General features: G+C 36.8%; 1 protein-coding gene across 1 annotated transcript; it reads left to right on the forward strand.

The window, feature by feature from the left end:
- The first annotated feature begins 1,312 nt into the window (after positions 1–1,312).
- FLRT2 (fibronectin leucine rich transmembrane protein 2) lies at positions 1,313–3,301 on the forward strand. Its single transcript, XM_050898039.1, has one exon. It carries the CDS (start codon positions 1,313–1,315, stop codon positions 3,299–3,301), a length of 1,989 nt encoding a protein of 662 aa, XP_050753996.1.
- The last annotated feature ends 22,488 nt before the right edge of the window (positions 3,302–25,789 follow it).

Here is a 25,789-nt window from a genome sequence, read left to right on the forward strand (position 1 = left end):
ACAAATTTGTTTATGTAGCCATTCACAGACAACTGTGTAGCAGAATTAAAAGAAGTATCTAACCTTTATGGTTTCAAAGAAAGTGCTCTCCTGCAAAACTGCTGTAGTTTGAGCTGATATCCTAAAACAATAACTTAGCAGATGTGAGCCTGTTTCATTTAGTGGAAAGCTGATTCTAAAGTCTGTTGACAGCACAGTTCACATCAGAAACAATATCAAGATGATAGTTTTAGCAAATATATGCCTTACAGCAGTGTATCTTGTATTTGTGGATTACCATACTTATTTAAAAGACTCTCCTCGTAAGTAGCTAATTCACTGTAGTGAGGTGCACTAATCTGGCAGTGTGCATTAAGTTGGAGAATATACATAACGGCATTACAGAAATAGAAGCAGAACATTCCAGAGTCTGGTAGGAAATGAAAAAAACATAGAGTGTGATTAAATAATACAACCCAGAGTCTACTCTGTCAGGCATCAGTGAATAGCATTCATTGAAGTCAGTGGTTCTGCAAAAGAAAAAAAATAACTGAGCAAAAATTTCCAGTTAAATGGTTTAGTTTTAGGTTTGTAAAATGTTTTAGTTTTAGGATTTGAAACAGACTGTGAGAAGACAAAGACGAGAGGTACAATATGCAAATACAAGTGATAGATCTAGCTTTCACTGAAGACACTGAAAGTCCTTCAATCACTGCAATGACTTTGCATCAAATCTATTTCAAGACTATTTAACAGCAATATTAAGCTAATGTTTAATATTAATGCCTTTTTTTCCAGAAAGCCATAAAGAGCACAGCCTTAGAATAGTCTTCCAATGGGCTTGATCTTCCCTATTAAACATTTCCTGCTATTCAGCTTTTTCTTTTCTCTTTTCTTTTACAGGCAGGCCAGATCTGGCAGATAGCTGATATGAGGACTTTGCTGACTTCAGAAAGCTGAGTGTAAAACCAACAGACTTCAGTGAAAGGAAATACTATCCTTCCAAGCAACTCATACACAGACGACTTTTGGTAGCTTTAAATTAACCTGTTGCTCACCTGCAAAGACACAACTATTGTTTCTTTCAGCACACATGGAGGAAGGCAACAAACTTGGTAACCCTGGCTAATAAGACTGTGGCTTTCTTATCAAAAGTAGGAGGTAGGCCAATTATAAAAGGATTATTTTATATTTAGCCTCCAGGACTTTAACTCTGGCCTGAATACTGGACATAAATAGAAGCCAATTTTAATGACCTGAGATTTTGCTACCTGTGCTTTATTATTGTTACCAGTTCTTTAACACTTTGGTACTTTATTTCTTTAAATTAGAAATGGGTTTGTGGACTAGAATGTGGCCCACAGATTGGGCTTTTCTCATGAAATCATGGCTTATATTTTCCCTGGGGCTTTACATGCAGGTCTCCAAGACTTTGGCCTGCCCAAAAGTGTGCCGCTGTGATCGAAACTTTGTCTACTGTAATGAGCGAAGCTTGACCTCAGTGCCTCTTGGGATACCGGAGGGTGTAACCGTCCTCTACCTCCATAACAACCAAATTAATAATGCTGGATTTCCTGCAGAGTTGCACAATGTCCAGTCTGTGCACACAGTCTACCTGTATGGCAACCAATTGGATGAATTCCCCATGAACCTGCCCAAGAATGTCAGGGTTCTCCACCTGCAGGAAAACAACATTCAGACCATTTCTCGGGCGGCCCTTGCTCAGCTTTTGAAGCTGGAAGAGCTGCACCTAGATGACAACTCCATCTCCACTGTTGGTGTTGAGGATGGGGCATTCCGGGAAGCTATCAGCCTCAAGCTTCTGTTCTTGTCCAAGAATCACTTAAGCAGTGTACCAGTAGGCCTTCCAGTGGACTTACAAGAACTTCGAGTAGACGAAAACCGAATTGCTGTCATTTCAGACCTGGCCTTCCAGAATCTTACAAGTCTGGAGCGTCTGATTGTGGATGGCAATCTCCTTACTAATAAAGGCATAGCTGAAGGCACCTTCAGCCACCTCTCCAAGCTCAAGGAATTCTCAATAGTGCGGAATTCACTGACCTACCCTCCTCCTGATCTTCCAGGTACACATCTGCTAAGGCTCTACTTGCAGGACAACCAGATAACCCATATACCACTTACAGCCTTTTCAAACCTCCACAAGCTGGAACGTCTTGATATTTCCAACAATCAACTTCGGATGTTGGTAAAGGGGGTATTTGATAATCTCCACAACCTGAGGCAACTCACTGTAAGGAATAATCCCTGGTTGTGTGACTGCAGTATTAAGTGGGTCACTGAATGGCTCAAATTTATTCCTGCTTCCATCAATGTACGGGGTTTTATGTGCCAGGGACCAGAGCATGTCCGAGGTATGGCGGTCAGGGAGCTCAATATGAATATGTTGTCATGCCCCACTACCACCCCTGGTCTGCCACTTATCATCACCCCAGTCCCAGCTACAGCCATGCCAACTACATTAGTTCCCACCTCATCAGTTCCTCCCTCCAGTAGCAAATATAATCCTCTCGCTCCCACCATAGCCACACTCCCCACTGTGCCTGACAGGGAGGACAGAGAAAGGATGACACCTCCTATATCTGAACGGATTCAACTCTCCATCCATTTTGTGAATGACACTTGCATCCAAGTTAACTGGATGTCTCTTTTTACCGTGATGGCATATAAACTCACATGGGTTAAAATGGGCCATAGTCTGGTAGGAGGAATTGTTCAGGAACGAATAGTTAGTGGTGAGAAGCAACACTTAAGCTTGGTAAATCTGGAGCCCAAATCCACCTATCGGATTTGTTTGGTTCCACTGGATACTTACAACAATTACCGAACTGGAGAAGACACCGTCTGTTCAGAAGCCACCACCAAGGCTTCCTTTTTGAGCAATGGCAGCAACATCCCCTCCAGCCATGAGCAGACAACTTCTCAGAACCTGGGCTCCCCTTTTCTGCTGGCAGGGTTGATTGGGGGCGCAGTGATATTTGTCCTCGTGGTCCTGCTCAGCATTTTTTGCTGGCACATGCACAAAAAAGGGCGTTACACCTCCCAGAAGTGGAAATATAACCGGGGCCGTCGGAAAGATGATTATTGCGAGGCAGGGACCAAGAAGGACAACTCCATCCTGGAGATGACGGAAACCAGCTTCCAGATTGTCTCCTTAAATAATGATCAGCTCCTTAAAGGAGATTTCAGACTGCAGCCCATTTATACCCCAAACGGGGGCATTAACTACACAGACTGCCACATCCCCAACAACATGCGATACTGCAACAGCAATGTCTCAGACCTGGAGCACTGTCATACGTGATAGTGAGGGGAGATGGGGGCGTCTAAGAGAAAGAGAAAAAACTCTGGAAAAAATAACCCCCCAACAACACTGAAAAAATTACATTTGATAAATGTTACACAGATGCATTTATGCATTTGAATACTCTGTAATTTATACGGTGTACTATATAATGGGATTTAAAAAAAGTGCTATCTTTTCTATTTCAACTTAATTGCAAATGGTTTTGTAACTCTTTGCTTTTTAAATCTTTAAAAAATATTGCTAAGTACTGTACAGGGTTGTACAATAAGAACCCAATGTCATGGCAAAGGAAAGAATGACTCATTCTTCAAACATTAACCACTTTGCTGTCGAAGCTGTCTGAGGGATGTTAAGTTGCTAGGTGTCCTGTAGTACAGGAAAATAAGTGCATATTAAAACAGGGTCACTAGGAACGGACAAAAGCAGTTCAGGTAAAATGGATACAACCCTTCTGACTTGAACCCAGCAGTAGCTGTTGAGCTTCAAACAACTGGAAATACTTTCATTCCCCTTTGTCAGTTCTGCATTTCCTACCTCCAGCTGAAAGCTGGAGTTCTGTGTGCTACCAAAAAGGCTACTTTCTTGATTGATTAGTTTTCTCCCAATATACTTGGAATAGGAAAGATAGACAGAGCTCAATGTCAAACTCAAAGTGACCTTGATTCCTATTTGCAAAAGCTACTCCAAAAATGTCCCCCAATACTATATACTTTTATGATAGAAACTGTTCCTGCTTTTCATTATGATTAAGAAGCTTTAGGCATTCTCTGACCCTTCTCAGTGGTTGATGAAGGTTATCAGTATGTAACAGATATCTGTCATTAAGTTGCACCTCTCTTTAATAGAGCAGCATTTGTTGACACAGCATGTTCAGGTAAATCCTGAATGAGGGAAATTCTGAGTGCTCCCAGCTCTGCAGTATTCATGTAGAATTTGGAATCTAAAAGTGTAAATTGCTGAAAACATGATACAAAATATGATGCCGATGGAAAGTTTGCTATTGACTTTTATGGTTCAAGCCCTGTTTGATTTAGGGGTCGGAGTTATGTTCAGTATGGAGAAGTAGGAATAAAAAGACAAACAAACAGAAAAAACAAATAAGAAAGATCTTTTAAAAACTGATTTATTATTGGAAAGGCCTTCAGGCCTATTATGAACTGAAGTATGTTCAGCAGGAAAAATTGTGTATAAATCCTGGTTGGTTTTTCCCCCCTGCCCCCATTCAAGTATACAGAGACGGACATTAAGCATTTGATTAGCTAAGGAATTTTGAGAACACAAGTACACACTGTCCCTCTGAATTACCCTTCTTTTATCTTAAGCTTTTGGAAGTTTTCCACAGTGATCTGTGCTTTATAAGCAGTAGGTGGGCTTAGAATTTGCTTTTTTATTCCCTCAAATTCTGTAGCTGGAATACCTTCTGAGTCCTTGAGCTTTACAAGCACTATGCAAAACATCATGCTTGTATTAAAACCTTGATGCTGCTCTCAAAATTATATAATGTTCCAGCCACTCCATTGACTCTGTGACTGCCAAGAACTCTGGATTTCTTGCCAGTTCAGTTGTGGAATCTAATTCTTCCTTTCTTTCAGTTTGTTTTTTAATGCGTCTCACTTTCTGAGCTTGGGGACAAGCAAAAGTTCACAACAAAGAGAAAAAAAAGAGAGACAAAACTTTCCTGAGGGAGTAGGGACCCAAAGAGAAAACTTTTTACAGTGACCAACCAGGGACAAGGAGAAGTTGTTAGAAGTGGATTGGAAGTAAAGGCTGAAGCACTTTCAATGTGGAATGCTTAGACGTTTCACTTTATGAGGCTGCTTATGTTGGGAGAGAGGGTTATAATCCTTTCCTTTGCTCATTTCACTCAACCCCTTCTTGAAACCCAGCAGCCTATGAGTGTGCAGTTTCTGAAATTCAAATTGCATGATAACACTCATTTTCTGCAATGGCAAAATGAATCCAGTTATGATTGATAGCAAAGTACAATCATTGTATAAGGAACTGCATCCTCCCCCCAACACCTTTTATAATCACATTTTGAAATTCTACTCTATATTCTGTATATTTGCTATTTTCTTTAGCTATAACAGGTATTTTAGGCAACCTGTGTGGCTACTGTAATAGTAAAGTCACTGAAATTTTGCTGAATAAAAGGCTGCCATATGATTTCAAATGGTGTAATTCTAGGTAGAAACGTCTATGCAAAGTGTTTTTTTCTGTGACCTATTTACTGAAGATTATGATGAGAAGGTTGATACTTTTGTTTTGTTTGTTTAATATGCTTTAGGTGCCAAAGCCCACAAGACAAGCAGCAAATAGTTGTGCTTCTGCACGCTTCCATTGCATGCTGGAGTTTGTCTGAAATTAAGTAGAGCCAGAGATTCCCATTGGGTGTGGATGTAGTATTTAATTTCACTGAAATAACTAGCTGTACGTTTCATTTCAAAAGGTATCCTTTGAAAGTATGCGCTTACTAGAATTTCATACTTCAATAACTGATGCTGGAGGAATCTTTGTCCTCCTTGATGAATACATTCTGTTCTAGGCCTCAGGATACCATAGCTTCAAGATGAGCTAGGCGCCTTATTTGTAGCAAATGACTTATTCAGGGAGTTAGCGTACTGCAGATGAATGATCCACAAGCCCAAACTGATGACAACAAATGTGGTTACTGTCCTAATAGAGTGAAAACAGTAGGCATTCACAAGCTGCTCGTTTTGATCTCAGATGATGAAATGTATATATATCTATCTGTGGACTATTACTCACTTACCTAGATCAAAAATCAAAATTATATTAAAGATAGCATAGTTTATGCTTCTTTTCAGTATGAAGAATATCTATATTGGTATGGGATACTGACAAAGTTTCTTGTCTATAAATACGCTTCTGAAAAAAAGTAGCAAGCCACTTATACCAAAATTTGTGGATAGAGCTGGGAGTATTATCTAAAAAAATTCACGGTTGTAGTCAACTGAAAGGTCATATGTTTCATTTGAAGAATGTTTCTCTCAATTCTAATTGCTATCCAGCTGCAAAAGAGTTAATGTATTTCAACCTACAACAGAGTTTGGGACTTTTTAAAGTGCCAGTCACACAAACAGCTGAGACTTCATTTCAGGTCACATCTAGATACGTACATAATGGGCAATTTTCACTAGGCAAAGTATTTGGAAAAAGTCAAAGTTAAAAATGGACAATGATGTTTTGGCGATGTAATGTTTAAGATTAGTAGCTTTTTCCTTGGGCTTCGTAAAAATGGGGTCATCTTCACTTAGTGCAAATATCTGACCACAGATACTAACTAAAGGTTATACAGCAAACATCCCAAATGTGTGCATATAGAACTCATTCAAAATGTTCACTTTCAGGTCCTGATTTGAACAGGTTCATTGGACCTGGGGGCAAATGAGTGGTTTACAAACAAAATCTCACATATTTTCCATAGTATACTGCTAATAGCTGACATAAATGTACAGAAAAGGTTGGTGAGTGGAATAAAATAAGAGTTTAAGTGAAATTATGTTAAAGCAGTATCACAACACTGCTGTGCCCAGTGCTTGGGTTCCTTTTGAAAACTTATTTATTTACAAACAGGTCCTCGTTTTCACAGATTCTGTCACTATAACAAGTGTTCCTTGCATGTAGCTTTCTGACAGAAACAAACACCTGATGAATGCATGGACTTTGTGTTAACAGGTTCTTATTGGAGATATTGTTATTGAATTTCTTCGTAAGAATATTTAGGGATTGGGTTACTTTGGACTGAAAAGAAACTAGCAGTTTTCCCTGTAAGCCAATAAGGGACTACAATGAACGTCACATAAAACAAAAAAAATTAAATAGCATATGCTATTTGCTACTAGAGTAGTTCAACTATATTTTTCTCCCAATCATTTTCTCTTTCACGAGATTAAAATATCTCCCTCTGAGAAACGTATCGATTTTAATTTTGCAAGAAAAAGAACTTTATGCATATTGCATTGTCATGGTTTTAAGGGTCTACATAAGGCACTTTATTAATGACAATGAAGTGAAAGTTCAGTCTCAGCTTTTGACAGTGAAGTGGTTAATTCCCATTGAATTCTCCATTTATAGTACTTCTTCACCTTAAATTTAACATGGAGATGTTAAAGTTTTTTCTTTAGAACATGAGAATAATGGTTTTACTCATGACTTAACTTTCCAGCTCAGTGGAAAAACAAAACAGAAATGAGTGCCAAAACCAAGTTACTGGCTCTGAGCCTCATCAAATCCTGCCTGATGCTCTCTTGTAAACACAGAGATAATCCTAGGAAACTGATGATCACTCCTTCCCTGAACTCTACTGAACTTTGTATCCCAGATGATACTACAGGCAATATTGAAGCAAAGAATGTCTTGCTCTTTAAAAGGACGCTGGCTTGTAGTTCATCTGGAAAACTAGTACAAAAGAAATTTGGCAAGCTTTTATTATACTGGGGCTCTGTGGAAATGTGCCTCATGAGAGCTGAATTCTGATCCTCTTAGAAACAGATAAGCTACTAAACAAATTGTTATCATCACTTGGTCCCAAATATCTGAAGATGATCTTTCATAAAATTGATTTTAACTGAGACATGCACACTTGATTCTGTTCTGTGTTTGGTATACTTTCTATCTTTAACATGGAAAAATAGATGGTTTGAAGTCTGCATTATCTGTTTTCTGCAATCTGCCATGTTGCACGCATTGTTAACTTCAAAACCTCACTATACACTATATATTATCTTGTTGACATATTCAGTAAAGAGTTATTTAAAAAAATACAACAATCCTGCTGTATTTATATGAGCAAGTCAATTAAAATAAGGTTGTAAATATCTGAAAGGGAAAACAGAAAAACAAAAATACCAATCTTCTGTACTTTCATTGCTGGAAATATTTTCAAATGTTCTATTTTATGTCCACCCTCTCTTCACATTCTAAAAGACACATATTTTCATCTTCTGTCTCTCAGAGAGTTAAACCATTTGTTACTTCAATTTCTCATATTTAATCTTATCTTTATAAGATTATCCTATTCTGATATGCATATAGGAAAGCATTGTAAAACAAGAACAGATTGTATTCCAATGTTTGCAATTAATAGGTACACTTAAGCAGCTACACACATCTATTACAAATATATGTATGTGGAAGCTGTGACCCTTTATATGCATAGTCATTTGATAAATGCATTTGACATTCATCCTTGACAATCTTAAACCTGCCTTTTACTTATTATTATCTGTTTAATCTGTTTCCTTGAAATGAAATGTGACTTTTTTTCCCAATTCTCCCTTCAGAGGTGTTCTTGAATTTTGAGAATGCGCAACATTCAGACATAGGCCTTAATAAATTTTTGTATATCTTATACCTAACATATACGGTAATATATACAGTATATATAAAGAGATGCTTTAGCTACTTAGAAATGAAAATTACCCCTCTTCTAGTTACATATACAAGAACTGATTTTTGGCTTTGCCAGAACCTGAAATATTGAATGTTACAAGCTGTGTCACTTCAAAGCTTAGAAATGTAATATTCCTGAGTGTCACATTTCCTCTATAAATTATCTTATTCTCTGTCTTAATCCTGAACATCAAGTAAAACTACCGAGAGCTGCTGTGCAATACATCCACATCTAGCCCCCCTCCCTCAATGTGCTTCCCTGAACTTGACATTTCTTCTGAACCAGATTAGACCCTGGTAACTAAACCTTCTTGCCTTACCACAGGAAGGTGGACAATAGAGGTAAAGTAATGATAAACACTTGCGATCATTTATGTATTTCTGGCAAAAATAATGGCATCATAATTTTCAATCTACAATTTTGTTTTCTCTCAAAAAAAAAAAGTTGATAAACACTGACTACTTAATCAGATAATCTTTTAATAACCCAAAATGATTTATCTTAGTAGAGATCAATCTTTATTTTTTATAGTTCTAAGCTCAGTTATCTGGAGCTGTTCACACACATGTGCATGTGTGTATAAATTCCTGCAGTTGTGTATAGATGGTTTAGCTACAAGGAACTCCCAAAGCAAGCACACGGAGGAGTATTTTTCATTAGTCAACATTTTTCAATATTTCACTTTAAAAAGAGTTTTTCTATCTAAGAATCATTATGGTGCCACATGGAGAAACTATATTTGGTCATTAAAGTATGAAACAAATGTTTTAATTCTACTTGAAGTGCCACTGTCAGTGAAGGCTCAAACTAAAAATCACTAGAATACTTCTATTACACGGGTAGCGACTTGGTGAATTTTTTAGCAACAGTTTGCATTCCTAAAACAAATTAGTACATTCTTATGGTGAAATCCTGACCCCACTGATTTCAACTATAAATCAGAATATTTATAGGAATAATATAAATGTCAGAAGGAATATTAAAAACATCCAGTATGACACACTGTATAATATGTCACACTATGTATCCTCAAATGAAATACATCAACTGAGTAAGGCAGTAGGCCTATGTATCTCTTTTGAAAAGCTGGGGGAGCAGTGAAATAAACTTTACAGAAAAAGAGGGGAGAGAGAAATACGTATTGAGCAACATTGCCTAATGTAAAAATACACAAGACATGGACATTTAAAGCCACAAATAGGCCACTGAGCATAGCAAGAACGTTCTTTTACACATAAACATACATAGTTTCTTACAGCTTACATATTGCTTACAACTCCATATTATGACTAACATATGTGACTCCAAAAATGCATGTATGAATATCAAAAGTTTATAGTATAGTTACACTTTGGTGGGGACATCTTATACAGAATAAGAAGAATCTTGACCCTGTGCACTGGGTCTATTATTTGCCTTCCTCTGTATAGAAAAGATTCACATACAGAAGGAAGTAACAAAAGAAGAACAAAAGTCATGCTGATTACACTATCCTGTTTTTCTAAGTGTAGAATGCCTTGAAGAATGCAGATAGTGTATAAACTGTTACGGAAATTCCAACTCAAATGCACGTGTGTGTTTTCAACTTTAACATGCTCTGTGCAAAAGCGAGAAGTCTCCGTGATGAATATTAGTCAGAGTGCTAAGCCGAACATGACCATTCTTGAAAAGTGCAATTGCCAGAAAGACTCTATTAAAACAGTGTGTTTGTTGAGTGACATCAATATTTCCATTCCCATAGACTTTGAGCAGGTGATCACACAGATAAATTAAATTCTTTGTGATAGGGATTGGAACAATGAGTCTAAAAATGGAATGTTGTAATTTTCATACTTTGAAGCTGCCTGTTTGTGATGAAGAAAAGGCAGATTTTGTTCTGTGAAGATGAAATATAGTAATAATGATGGACAAAATATAGAGATACTCCTCTTTACTGACATTTTATGGACATGAAAAAGGACACATACATATGCTCTATACATATACATTTGTGACATAATTTTAAATTTCCTTTGCAATTTTCAGACTCTTCAGATGAGATCCACTTCTAACACATATACAATATTCCAAATCATTTAAATCCTTGGAAATGACTGCAATACCTTTTGATTAATTGAATCAAGAAAATGTGATAAAATGAGTATTTACAGAAAATGCACAGTACTTTCTCAAAGCTTTAGCTGTGGTAAAAAAAGAGAGAGAGAGAGAGAGAGAGAAAGAAAGAAAGAAAGACAAAGAAAGAAAGAAAGAAAGACAGAAAGACAGAAAGACAGAAAGACAGAAAGAAAGAAAGAAAGAAAGAAAGATGACTGTTAAACTAGAATAGTTTTGTACTTCTATTTAGATGATAAGTCCTTCCAAATTTGTAACACACTCACTTCAATGTCAAACTTTGGTTTAAGTTGAAAGTCAAATGACTTAAATGACAATGTTTTAAGCCTGACTTCATACACCTTCACAAACTGGTTTGTGCATTCACAGTTCAGGAACCAATACGTAATTCATTGCTCTCTGACTTACAATGCGAATGTTAAGAATTTTTCCCCATTAAAGAAAATTTAAGAGTTGGTGTGAAGTCAAGTACCGCAGTATATGTTAATGTGAACAATTTCATTTATTTAAGCAGGGCATTAGCATATCTTTGTGAGGACTGCAGAAGTAAGGCATGCACATTAATTCTAAGTCATTTTCAAGAAAACTTTTCTCACCAGTACTAAACACTACTCCTAGCTGACAAAAAGCACGTATGACTTATCAAGCATATATGACTTAGAAAACCAAACAAATGGAAATCTGAGAAAGGGGAGATATTCCAAATTATTATAGTTATTCTAATAATATACAGTTGAGTACTTTAAGCAACTAAAAAAAATCTCGTAAAAGTATTGAAGCTTTTCATATTAAAGGTCCCTAGCAAGCATATATTCTATTTCCCATTCACAAGAAATGAGCTTAGGCAGCTTTTCACTTACATCCGCATTGTAGGTTAGTTTTGAAGTCAATATTTTCTGGTTTTTTGACTGATTACAGGGAGTAGCATCAGGTTCATGGTATTCTGAGATCTAATTGGTCATGATGTTCATTTGGAAGTCTGTCCATACACTGATTTACTTTGTCTTCTATGAAAATTTTGAAGGATAGGCTACTTTATGTGTGATACTTGCTTTCATGACAAATTTGTAGTTAACTACATTTCTATACCTTTCTGCTTTGGTTTCGCTTTCCTTTTTATAATTTAACATTACGAACAAGTGGAAAATGGAGCAAATTTAATGTAGAGCAAATTTAAGTTATTTTCTGCTACAATTATAGCAATGCTAAGACTGTGTCTTCCTTTTATCAGAAGACAAAATTTAAGAATACTGAGTTAAGAAACAAATTACCTTAAATAATTTTGCTATCCATTTTAAGTTGAATTCATTATTCTTCAACATTTAGTTATGGTAGTCATGCTAGGAAGTTGAGCTGGGAAGACTGGATAAACTCAGGTTTGTAGTTATAGGAACTTTGTGTTTATAGGTTCAGTTTTACAGATTATTACTAGTAGCTGCACAAAGAGAAGGGGACAAATGTTTCTTCTTCCTTACTCAGGTACACCAGATTCCCTTCTGTAGTGATCAAGGAGGAAGACAGCTACTTCACAGAGATCTCCCTCAAAAAACAAGGTGTCCAGAATAGAAGGAAGATAACTGGAGTTATGGCATTTCTCTTTGCTGACTACAGAAGATGGCAGATGCAGAGCAGGATCATTTTATGAGGGATGCAGCAAATTACAGATGCTCTGCAACATTATATAGGACCTTTGGGTTGTACAGCACCCTATTAAGGTACCTTCACTGAGGTACGTCCTCTTGGAGGTCTGTAAAAAATGCACAACCTATGCCTGTAAAAGCGGGGAAGGATCTGAGTTTTATTTCATTTTGCAGGCCTTTAATTACCATGTCCTGTAAGTTCTGGAGTTCCAGGTACACCACTATGTTCAAGAAGGAGTGTGTAACAAGGCAAGTTTGGAAGGTCATGTTTTTGATGACTCTCCATTTATCAATGCAAATATTAGTAAGGTGCTTGCAGATGAAATTCCAAACCACAGCAGATGTGATCATTGCATTAGTGGTAAGATCAGACACTCTTACTTTCAGTTTAGAAGTCTATTACTTTTCTCCATTATTCCTTGTCCAATTAATTGTTTTCTTAACATTTGAAACTAAGCAGTTAGTACTATTGCTTATTTGTCACAATATAAGGAAAAATTTTCTACAAAACCATTATACCAGCAAACTGTAATGAAGATTACCCAGCAGAGCTAAGCTACAGAAATGCTGGCAGTACAGTGAACTATTTGTCATGAAGTAATGATCTTCTACTGTGATATTAATTCCGTTTATACCCAGACTATGAAAAATCCAGAGGCACCAATCTCACAATTTCCTTTGCATTTGCATCATTTCTTCTACGCCACATCAACCTTCTCTAGCATGATTGGCTTAGAGGACAGATTGCTGCTTGCTGCCTCATGTAATAATGTCATTCATAAGTGTTTACATTTAAGATTAAAACAAGAAAGACAAAGCTGTTTTCTGATTGCCTGCATTTTTGGGCTGCTGTAGTAGTAATTTGCTCTATATCTGTCTACTGCAGTATTTGTTTCTCACCATTTTTACACACACACACGAACATATGCACAAGCACACTGTATTTATAAATTTTTTACATACATATATATTTAGATACTCAAACATACACATAAGCATATATATAGACATATGCTATGTATATCTGTATGTATAAATATGGATTGGTCTAGGTTGAGTCCCATACTGAACTTTTATTCTGGATTTATGCATCATTTCAGTTCCACTTAAGCTTGTGAAAGAGAGCAAAGATGTAGAATAGCATGAATTTTTTTTAAGAACTGTATTGTCAGTATTGGTGAGAGCATCTTTTCAATAACGTATGTTCTTTGGCAGCCTGTGCACTAAAACTTGAATAATACAGACAAGATTAACATAGCTCTTGGAAGTGGATACTATGCACCTTCTGAAATACACTTTCCAATGCACAAAGCACACCTGAGGAGTCAGTTCATAGCTGGATTGTTCTGTGTGGTTGCTAAAAACTGTAGACAGAGGAGAATGTGGGAAAAGACAGTATGTAACTAAAAACCAGTATGAACAAGAAGGGAAAAATTCAGATGTTTCTACATCATTAGCATTACAGTTGACTTTTTCTATGTCATTTTCTTCTCTGCGGCCTATTTTTCTTTCCCTGTATTTGACAGTTTTTCCTTCTCATGTGAACTGTCTTTTAACTCACTCTTCACCTTCTGCTTCATAAAGAACCCTTTGTTATATGGGATTTTTGTGCGATCCCTAAAATGAGGGCCTCTCTCATACAAGGGGTTGCATTTGCATGAAGCAGCCCAAAAGGGCAGTGCTCATTGCCACCCATCCTCCTCAATCTATTTATCTAACTGTTCCGAAAAGATCCTGCTGAGATGAGCCACACAGCTAGTGTGCTATGACAGGAAGACTTAGAAATTTGCTATGAAATTTTCTTCCAGTGTTTCATTTTAGAGGTTCTCTATTTGCAGCAAAAATGCAAGGAAATTTGCGTGCAGAAACAACCTTCTCTGTTGCACCAACAGTGCTGCAACAGCACCTTTTCTTTTGTTCCCTGCCATTCCACTTGCATCTGGCTGCTGACTTGAAATATGAAAAGCCTACAATTTGTTTCTGTTGTTCAGATACAGCTTAGGTATCCTGACTCCATAATTAGAAGACATGAACAATCACATATCAAATTCAAGGACTAGGAGCAGGAGCTGCAGGGCTCGGGACCATGACTGTGTGCCTGGACACATGGTAACCTACAAACCAAGTCCTCTGCGCTCCATACACAGCTCCAATCACCTCTACTGCCCCTTTCTGAGACAACTCTGGTGTAAAAAGATTACTTCCTTTTAGATCTACAAACCTATCCATCCCTCCCTGAGGTCATAAATTGTAATATAAGTATTATTTCTCCCAAGGTGAGAAGGAAAGGATAAGAGACATGTCTCCACCCATTTCTCCAAAAAAGAGCAATTAATCCATGGAATGATCTAAGAACGGGCTCCCTCACTGAGTATACACTGTTTCTTTGTGCTAACCAGGCTCCATGCCTTGTAGTACCCCCCAGCTACTCTCCTTCTGCCAAATATGTTAACTTTGTAGTTAGAATGACTCCTGTCCATGCTTATACTGTAGTTCTGAAGATTCAGAACCTCTATGTTCTACTGTAGTTTTTAGCTGTTAGTTTACATACTCTGCTTTTGATAGGACTCCTGCCTTATTCATTGCTCAAGACGGAAACAAAGCAGGGCAGGGTATTTCATGCAGAGTTGTGAACCTGATATTCCCCTCTTTTAAATACCTGCCTTTGCAATTTAAAACGTATTTTACTATGGGGTTTCAGGATTTGTTTTTAACCCATATATTGCTGAATATATATCTCATATTCAGAAATACAAAAGCATAAAGAGTGCATATTATCCTAGAATTTGTTAGTAAACTTTATTGTTTTCCAGCTAGAGATCATCCCTGCTAGTAAATGAAATGATATGAGTAATGAAGTTCCTTCTAGTTTCTGAAGTTTCTGTAACAGACTACTCTGAACTTCAAAGCTAATGTAATAGCTAATGTAATATTTGGGGCAGGGGTGGAGAAAGAAATAGGGATTTGAAAGACAGAAATTGTGCCAGTACAAAATATATTTTAAATAAATATGGGCCAAAACATAAAAATTCTATTCAGATCTGGGGTATATAGATACAACTGTGGTAAATATAAAGATACAGAAGTTCTTTATCTGAGCAGTGTTCTCTATTTGTGGGATTTAATTAGGGATGATGCTTATTTTAAGTGCCTGAATTAATAGACCATTGATAATTTTTTGCCTGGGTTGAGTAAAAATATGTGTTACATACATTTGCCAACTATTTATTTTTTAAAATTTGAATAACCCTAATTTCTTTTTATATTTTTTCCCCAAAGATACCAGTGTCTGATAAGTTGCAGTGAATTTGGAAAGCTGCATTCTTGTCAGTTAAAACAAAACAAAACAAAACAACAAAAATTTTCACAGCAAACATTCCTCTACCTTGTTACAGAAGATAAATTGTTTAGAGATAAATTTCTGCAAGCCCCAATAATCCAGCAAACAGAGTGTGACCAGGAGACAAGATTTATCTGTGTTTCAAAGGCTGATCTTAATTTGAAATTGTAGAGAAATGCACTGTCAGATGAACATCTTCTCTGCATTGATTTGAAAAGGTGACATGTACTCATTTGGATTTAGCTTTTGACAGCTGATGAAGAATGAGAGTGAAATAACCATAGCAAATAGAAAAGTTATGAGTAAAACACTAACAGCATTACTCTGTTGAGTACAGAGTATTATATGCCTGAAATAACATGAATTTCCTTATGTTAGAATTTACTGCTTGCTGTAAAACACAGTTGTATTTTCTAATCAACATTATGGCCTTCAAAATTTTATTCACAGGATATTTCTCATAATTATTTAAAAATTGTGTTTCAGAAACCATCCACTTCAGAAGGGTCTTTTAGCCATGCTAAATACCAGTCCTCTGGTGTATTAACTGCTTCCAACCCTGACAGGTCTTTGGTAATGCTCTCTTGGATTTGCTCGCAGGTTTTTTCCTTTTGTTTTTCCTGTTTGACTACCCTGGCTGGAGCAGATCATGTGGGGTATATGCCGTATTTTTCCACGTGCAGGTTTTTCTCGGGGCAGCTGGGCAAGAGGGAAGAGGCAAAATAGGACAGATCCTTTCAGTCCTCTGACGGTGACCCAAGAGCAGTTTGCCAGGCAGCTCCACCTGCACAGCTAATGCAGAGCCCTCAGCAGGTGCTATGGAGGAGGATTACAACAGCATGCTGGACCATCACCATGTCTGTCATCTCTCCTCGGTGTCACACTACCTGCCAGATATATCTCCAACATCCTATCTAACACATGTATATCAGCAAATGGATCCCTGCTGAATGACCTGTAGTCTGTTTATGAGCCCTTTGGGCAACATGAATAGCATAGAGGGGACTTAAACCTGTTTTTTTTTAGTTTAGCTACATATTCTCCAGTTTCTATTCACTAACTGCATGCACTGCATCCTTGAAAAAATGTTAAGACCATAAATTAAACTGACAAAAGCCAAAGCTTTTGGAACTTATGGTGGATTCAGAGTTAATGTTAAAGGCTCCAGCTTTTACATATTATATAATAATTTATATTCATATTTTTAAAAGGAGATCCACATCCTTTAAAAGTACTTGAATGCATCTCTTTATTAAAAAGATATTAGCAAAATGTGGATTGCACGGGAGTTTAAAAGGGCTGGAACGGTCTGTGGATCCCATTACAGACTTCTTCACAGGGAATTTTTCTAACAGCTTCAACAAGTTCTGGACTGAATCCTGAATCCTGAAGCATATCTTTAGCCAAAACCATGCTAAATCCACTGTCAGATTAGAATATTTTATGTGGAAGGCCATCTAGGTCACTTATGGTTTCTTCTGTAGATCCACATATAAATTTCTAACCTTCAGTGTCATCTAGTGCATAGAAAATAGAAATTCTGACACGAAAATGCTAATAATCCTGAGTCTGCATGCCTGCTGATTCTTGCTTATAATGGGACAGATGATACATCCTTTACTGACCTACTTGGGATAAGCACTATTTAAAAGCTAGGCATTTTTATTATTCCACCATATGCAACTATATGACCTCTGCTGAAAAACAGTAGATTCACCTAGAGTCATCTTAGTAGGAGATAAGAATCTTGTTCACTATTTCAACAAAGAGTTTTCTTTAACCTAATATATGCACTCCACAGGATTTAAATAAACATACACAAACTACAGTGGAATTATATCATCACAATATCCACACTTCTGCTTAAAAACATTATGGATAAAAAGGAAACAATGATTACATGTAAAGCCAGGAGTTCATTATTAGTATTATTGAAATCTTAACAGTCTAATTAGAGAGTTAGCCAACATCTAACTATAACAGAAAAAGAGGAAAAAAAGGAACATAAAGAAAAGGATACCACCATACCAAAAAACCAAAGCAAAGCAAAGCAAAGCAAAGCAAAAAAAAAACCCTCAATAATAATACAGTTAGCAGCTAGGAAATGTATCACACATTTCCTAGCTGCTAGCCTTTTTTCTGGTGTTGTGCTTACCCTTCCACTGCCCCTCAGGATCCTTCCATCTGTTAGGGTAGCATAGGGTGAATTACTAGCCCCCCAAGTCCTTCACTGGGAAGACTATGATGACATTGTTGGTTTCTTCTTCACTTTAGGATCTGCTGGGGTTATTTTTACCGGTTTGCTAATGGTCTTTTACACCTTGCTTTTTCTTCACTGGTCTGCAAGTCCACATTACATTCAAATTTACTACATATGGTGCACTTGTGATACCCCTAAAACCAGTTTTGTACAGGTCTGCATTTCTTTAACTAACCGTTGAGGAGTTGTTCGTAGCCATGCGCTTTTCAGTGCCAGCCTGTGACCCACCTCTTATCCCATGCCTGTATTCCTCTATACTGCATCCTGTGCCTCCTCTTCTCAAGGCCTCCGCTAACATACCGGGCCTGTAATTCTCTACATTGCTTCATTACATTAGGGTCACAAATGCCTCATTCTATATGCAACAACTACTTATTACAACTATGTACAAAACGACGGTTATACCGTAAGAAGACAAGCCATATTAAAACCAATTAAGCATGGTCATCTGGTTATGAGAGAAAAATACTATCACAGCTAAACCAGGTCAAAGCAAAGTTCCAGGCAGATCGAGACAAGGTCAGACAAAGTAAGCTTGACAAGCCATAGTCCTGAGGTCTCATAAACTCAGTACAAATCCTGTGGTCTATTGCTAGCAATGGAAATACTGTATTACTGAGCTACAGGCTAGGACAGATAGTACATGTGTTAAAAATGCTGTAATAGAGTCCCTGTACATCCTCTCTAACGTAGTTTAGAGGCTAGTATCTGGACTATTATAGGAAAGACTCTATTTAAGAATAAAAAGCATTATCTTAGTTGTAGGAGTACCTATAAAGTGGCCTGAAGTGCTTAAAGATATAATTAAAAATGTGGTTTAAAAAAATCGGGGGTTGAGTTTTCTATTACTACCTCTCTACAATTTAAGGTTTATGATTTAGTCTAAATAAAGCCTTCTGAAAGAAAATGTACTGTGGAAACTCATGCCAAATTAGGTAATAGTTTCTGCAGTGATTCAGCAACCTTAACTTAGATAGGGAAAATCTGTTTCTGAGAAATCTTTACAAGCTGTCAATTCCACTTTAGAAGACACTACCCTTCTCGGTGTGATGGTTTGCTTCTCTAATGAGATTACATTTCTCATAAGACTTTCCTAAAGTTTTATTCTCATGCTTTGGCTTATTTTTTTTTTCTGAACAGATTCTGAATCTTTAACTTTACCAACATTTAAAGTAATTGATTAATTAAGTCTTGTATTGAGATACTGCCCTCTAAGTGAAAAATTTAGTGAATCACTGCTTATTCTTAAGAGGGTACATATTCCAGATCACTCAATATTTCTCTAAGAAGCATAGTTTCATGTGGTTGTATTTTATATGCCAGTTCCTCACTCATGTAAAGGCACAAGGATCTGAAATCCAGCTGAAAGTCAAATGCAATACTAAACAGATATTAAAGGAAGTTATATCATATTTAAATGTGGTGCTTTAGTGCCTCTCTGTTGTATAGGGCAACTTCCACATTTTTATTAATTAAATAGAATCCTTAGTAGGTTTCCTAAAATGATACAGCCTGCTTCCTGTTACTTAAATCAAGGACATCCCCAATGACAAGATTTCTTCTTTTCTTCTTTTTTGAAAGGCAGTCTTTCCCTTTTCTCTTTCTTGTTTGGTGGACATCTAATTATATCTTGTCTTTCTTACAGAATCAAGTGTGCCTATTTGATGTATTTGTAAATTTATAGTGGGATAATAGGCTTTGTTTTAATCTAACCAGGGATTGTCAGGTGGTTAAAAGTAACTAGCCTTTACAACAATGAAAAAGCTTCCTCTATTAAAGGAGGAAAACCCACAGTCTCAAAAGAAAGCATTTTCTATATTATTATTTCATTATTGCTACTTATTCACAGACTTTCTGCTGTTAAATAAAACATCACTGAATAGATAGTGCTGAAATGAATAAAGCTTCATAATAACTATTTTCTGTTGAATTTTCAAACAGCTAACATAACTGAAGGCATTTTTGTACTTCAGATCTAAAATTCCATATGTTGAATTTAAAAAAAAAAGGTTAAAGAAAAAAAAAATACCAACATGATTTGATAGAAAAGCCTACCAGTGTTGCTTTCCTTCCTCAAATGATCAAATGAAACAATTTGAAGTTGTTTTCAAAACAGACTTTTAATATAGCAAAACCAAAGTCCTGAATATGCTGTTTTGCCTCTGATCATTGCTCAGCTGGATGTCCTCCATATGCCTTTTCTCTTTTATTCTTGAATGTGACTTGTTTTTCCAGCCCAGATATGATACAAAAACAGTTTTTTTAAGCTGGGAGAATTCTGTTTTTAGCCAGTGGAAGAAAGTATTCTAGTCACACCTCTGTGCCCTCCCCATCCATCCAAATATGACTATAAACAGCGTTAGATCATTTTGTCAATTTATCTGGCAAGGATTTTTTACGGTTTATTTTCTAAAGCTTTGCTTAGTCTTAAGTATTTCTCAGCCATGTTACTGCATCTAAATGTTAGCTATTTTAACTGTTTTGCTTTTCTCAAACAAAAAGTCTGTTTATTAGCAACCTTTTCCTTTTGATACTTCTGTAATTTCCCTTCTGCTTAGTGTTCACACAGTTTATGTGTGGAAGATGTGGTATTCCAACTATAGAGAAGTATTACAAGTCTGTATCTGTTTCTCTTCATACTTCTGTTCTTTCCTTTCCCTCCTTGTTCTTTGTTGCTTCTTTTAATTAATTCTAATTCTGTAGAATCTTTAAGTGAACATATCACAGAATTCTTCCCCAAAATGTACTGCAAGCTGCTGAAAAGTACAAGTTCCCAGCCAGGGTTCTCCCTCCACAATAAAATTGTTGCATGAGTAAGTAATGAAGCTGACCTGCTATGAATTTATTTCATATGTCCCATATCCCTCTCCATTCTTTTCTCCCCTCCTTTTTCACATCCATTTCTACTGTGTCCCTTCTTTTGGTTCAGGGTCCACCTCTAATGCAATATCTCTGTTGTGCCTGCACAGCACTTTCAGCTCTTTCTGTATTACCTACCACGATTTAAATATGGAACTAGCTGGGGAATAGGCAAAAGATGCTGTAGGTGACTGAGAGACAGCAGTGATGCAGTGATGTGGTGATAAGCCAGTGCAGGGCTGTGGATTGCTCAGCTGGTTGAGCTCTATCTAGCTTTTGCTGAGAACGGGCATTTACAGAGTTTTTGCAATCTACCCAGTGACCAATTTTCACACATTTCTGAGCATCTGGCTGTCTCTGGGACCTTTTATTCTCCTACTTGCTTAAAAACAACCAACAAATTAAGAAAAAAACCCAAAACAAAACAACAGAACAACCCAAACAGGTGTGACTGACAATCTGACAGGCAGATGCAGGACAAAAAATGTTAGTTTTCTAAATAAAGCAATCCAAAAATGGTGAAGTGAAGCTGCAAGAAAATCATTTAAGGAATTATACTAGACGAGCTGAATAGGGAACAACAGGGTATTGCTATGATAAAAGAGCAAGAAAATCAAACAAGTTGCATTTAGAGTTGTGTTAACAGCAGTGCCACATATTAGAAAAAACAGGGTGATTACATAAGTCTCACTTAGGGATGAAGTCTGAAAATTTTAAAAGCAGAAAGGATAAGAAGAATAAAAGGAAGAAATAGTATCAGAGGATGTAATTCACCCAGTGCATCACCTTTTTCTCCTGTTAAAACATTAAGAGATGGACAGTATTTATGAAAGCCTCTTTACATTTAAAAAGATGTCTTTGCAAAGAAACATTATAGCCTATACTTTGGCATAAGTTAAGCAAAATAGATGTGCCCAAAATGGTAAGATTTAAATGTAGGTTTTAATTAACCCATGCTTCAAGGGGCCTCTCAACAGAAGGTTTGATTTGAGGCTTTGCTGAAAGCCTCTTTATGGTACTATACCATCTAATACAACATTGAATGCAAGGCCATTTTCTGTACCTCAGAAGATGTTTACATTTGTGTTTTTTAATTTATTTAAACTTCAAACTAATAACAGCACTTCTAGAGAAACATAAACAAATCATTATGTTAAATTTTTAAAATTTCATATATCTTCTAAGGAACAAAATTGCAGTTTATATCTGCATACTGCATCAGGAGGCTTGGAGCATCTTGATCTGGGATGGAAAAAGCTGATTCAATTAAATTTTACCAAGTCTATGGATTACAAAAGCTATGAATCAAGCCTTCAAATATCCAAATTAAGTATAAAAATAATGAAAATTTTAAAAATATAAATTTTGCTTGATCCTTGTTTTCCTTTTGCTATGGAATACTCGGTAATCAGACAGATTTTCAAACCTTTTTGCACAGATAATTTTATATTTAGAAAAAAGAATTATTATGTCAATTATATACTTTTGCTTGATTCTAATTTAAAAAGATGGCAAAACACCAAAATTGTCAGTCGTGCCACTGGTGATAAAATCAAAAGACTTATAAAAACAAATAATTTCCAGAAAAGGATACAATACTGATTTCCTTGTTAATCAGAAATCATTCCACTGAAGTAAAGCCTGGAAATGTGGAGAAAATATAAATTATGGTCTCAAAGGACATAGATGAATTTCAGTACTTTGATGCATCTTAAATGAAGATAGGATGCTGAAACTTACAATTTACATCAATCCACAGAAATATCTAAGAAAGTTTAAAAAAAATTCAGTTGCACAACAACAACTTATTTTGATTCTGACCTTACTTCAGTGTCCTACTTTCACAACTTCATTCGTTCCTACAGTTATGTAAGGTGAATTCCACATTTATTTTTGCCAAAAATATTCTTGCAATACAGTCCTATAAAAAATGAGTCACAAGAATATGTTCCTATGTGATGCCTCCAAGATTCACACTCTTCACCAAAGTTCCATGGTCCAAAGAATTTTCTTAGTCATTGATTTTTGCCTTTCAGTTATCCAGTCCACTGAGGCTTTCACTTAAGGATTAGGAAGACATTCTGTCCTCAAGATGATGGCCCAAGTGATTAACAGTGAATGCATCAGATGTTCTTCTAATAACCAGGATCTAGTTTTTCAAAGACAACTCCAACCTGTTTTGTGTATTCTTTGCAGCTGCTTCTGTAAATGATTGCCACCAAGATAATCATAAGCAAGATAATGGAGTCCTGGCATCTCTTGTTTGGTTGGCTTCTGAAAAGTACATTCTGCACTGGACAGTCCAGGAGGCACTATCTTGATCTCCCAAACTGTCTACGGTGAATACAGATTTGAATAGTTTGAGCAGAATCTGAGAATATAAATTGATCAAACCCAATGGAAGTTGGGTTGAGATGGCTGAATCAGTTCAAAGTTTCCAGTAAATTATTTACTCTGAAAAAAAGGAAATAAATGAAATATTGTCATTGTGCTCAGCCTTTTTAAAGTCATATGGAAAATGCATTTTCGAAATGTTCTTACCCTGTCTCAAGGGCTACTTAATTTTGCCTCAGTCCTTAATTACAGTGCTCAAACCTCCCTGACCTCATATTACTGGCTGCAACTTTGTCTGATAGGATCTTCATCAAAGCCTGCTATTTTATCAAAAACATTTTTCTATTGATTGTGCAAAATGTGGTTCTGCCTTTGTAAAAAGAGCTAACTCCCAGAGCAGACTTATGTTCTTGAATGAGTTTCCTTTCATTGTTAGTGTGTATATCTGAAAGAAAAGGGGTTTGAGATCCCTTCTCTTTCCTACAAACCATGTTTATAACCTCTTTACATCTCTAACAGGCTTGCAAACCATTAATGTGTACAGTCTGTGGTATAGCCTGACTGTGTAATTTCCTGACATTGTAAGTAGATTCATTAACCTGTTCATTTCCTTAAAGGCTTCCCTCCCAAGAATTTTGCATCTTAAAGTAGTTTTCAAGGATTAAGGGTAGCACCAAGTCCTCCACTTCAAAAGAATTCTTGCAACTATTCCAGCTGTACCGCTTCTTCCAGGTCCTTTGGCCTTTGATTGTATTTTGTTGCATCAAATGTAATGTGGATTTTAAATCACCACATAACACTCTGAATATATGAAGTTCCTCCTTCAATCTAGTGCTGTTTCACAAAAAATACCCATTGAGATCTGAAGATTTATGTTTTTTCTTTCTGTATGGGTGTACAAACTGATGAACCACACAGATTCCTGAAGTACCTTGTAGTAGCCAGAGAGTAAATGAGGTAATACTATGCTGTCATTGCAATATTTTTGGTTGCATATATTTTCAATTTAGCCTTAAACACTTTGATGAAAATGTCTATTGAACAATTTGTTTCTGGATAATAGGAGACAAACATCATCATTTTATAGTTCTTTAAAAGATCATAGAAGTTGTCTTTTCAGTTTTTATCTGAAATGACAAAGCACTTGCTTTAAGATATTAGGTAGCAAAAATTTTTGCCAGGATTAGAGGCAGGGTATTGTTCTTCACCCAGCCTGATGCATAAGTGCACTCATAATGATGATGAAGACTATTCAAAATGGCTGTTTGACCCACCGAGAGAGGAACTTAGTGGGATTTTCCTGGAAGCAAATATTCTTTTCTGTTTTTGAGGTCTGGTCACAGAAGCTGCAGCAGTCCTTACTTCACCCTGCCTGCTAGGATGAAGAAGAATCTTTTCTTGAGCACCTCAGGAACATTCTTGATCTGTATGAGAACAGTAATGTGCTAGCTGTGTCTAGTCTACAGGTCTATCTCTGACAAGGCCCCTCGTCTTTGAGGTACCTCTCTGTACAGACACAATTTTCCATGAGGCATTTCTTTTTTATTTTATGCCTGCAATGGCACATTAAGACAAGGTATTCTACATAGAAAGAGTTTCTTTTCTGACACATAAAATCTTCTTGTGGTGCCCGTGGTCTCATTCAGCAGGGCTGACCCTCACTCCATAACTCCTCTGACTTCCCGGTATTTGTATCAGTGAGTGGATCCTAGTCGTTAGCTACCTCTGGCTTGCAGGCAGTGCAGCTCTATCTGTGCTGTCATCCACAACTTCTCTGGTTTTAGCCATTCTACGTTTGTCATAGAAGAAGAGTGATAGTTTCAGGCAGTGTGCCTGCAAGTAAGCAGTAACTCCCACTAGTGAGAGGCCCCCTACACCTTCCCACTCAAAGATAAATTCCTGCTCTTCCCCAGTCGATTCCTCCAAGTGTATTGTCTTAATAACACTCCCTATTCTTCATGATGTATTCCAGGCCTATAAAAGCTTTTATCTAATTTAGCTTTTTTTTCCCCTCCCAGTCCTATATTCTACTCCGTCTATGTTCACAACGAACACATTATGTCTTGCTTACCTCCCGTCAAAAGCAACCAGTTGTTTCTCTGTGTGCAGTTACAGCTCTGGCTGTGACGGTTCTCTTGGGTAAAGCAGTCCTTAGTCAGGCAAAGGATTTTTTATTCTGCAAATTCCCTGTGCTATCTTCTCTTTTAATCTCCAGCAGAAACATACTTTTTGAACCTTACTCTTTTTTTCTTACCTGTTCAGTAAAGTGAGCCCCTCTCCTTGATAGTACCTTCAAAACACTTATTCTTGCTTGTTTGATAGGCTGAGATTCAAGTGTCTGGGCAGTAGGAACACAAAATACCTTGGCTACAGCACTCTTGAACAATTCCTTTGGGACCTTCAAGCTTCAGTTGTCCTACTCACTACAGTGCCACACAGTTACTATTGAAAAATATTTCCTTCTCTCTTTATCTCATGATATAGCCTGTTACCCATGCAGCTTAAATGGAAGAATAGACTTTTC

The sequence above is a fragment of the Gymnogyps californianus genome, chromosome 5 (assembly GCF_018139145.2).
Source record: "Gymnogyps californianus isolate 813 chromosome 5, ASM1813914v2, whole genome shotgun sequence".
Classification (NCBI taxonomy): domain Eukaryota; kingdom Metazoa; phylum Chordata; class Aves; order Accipitriformes; family Cathartidae; genus Gymnogyps; species Gymnogyps californianus.

What these genes read in the sequence shown, in the direction of transcription:
- FLRT2 (XM_050898039.1), top strand. Translation starts at nt 1,313, where the DNA reads ATGGGTTTGTGGACTAGAATGTGGCCCACAGATTGGGCTTTTCTCATG.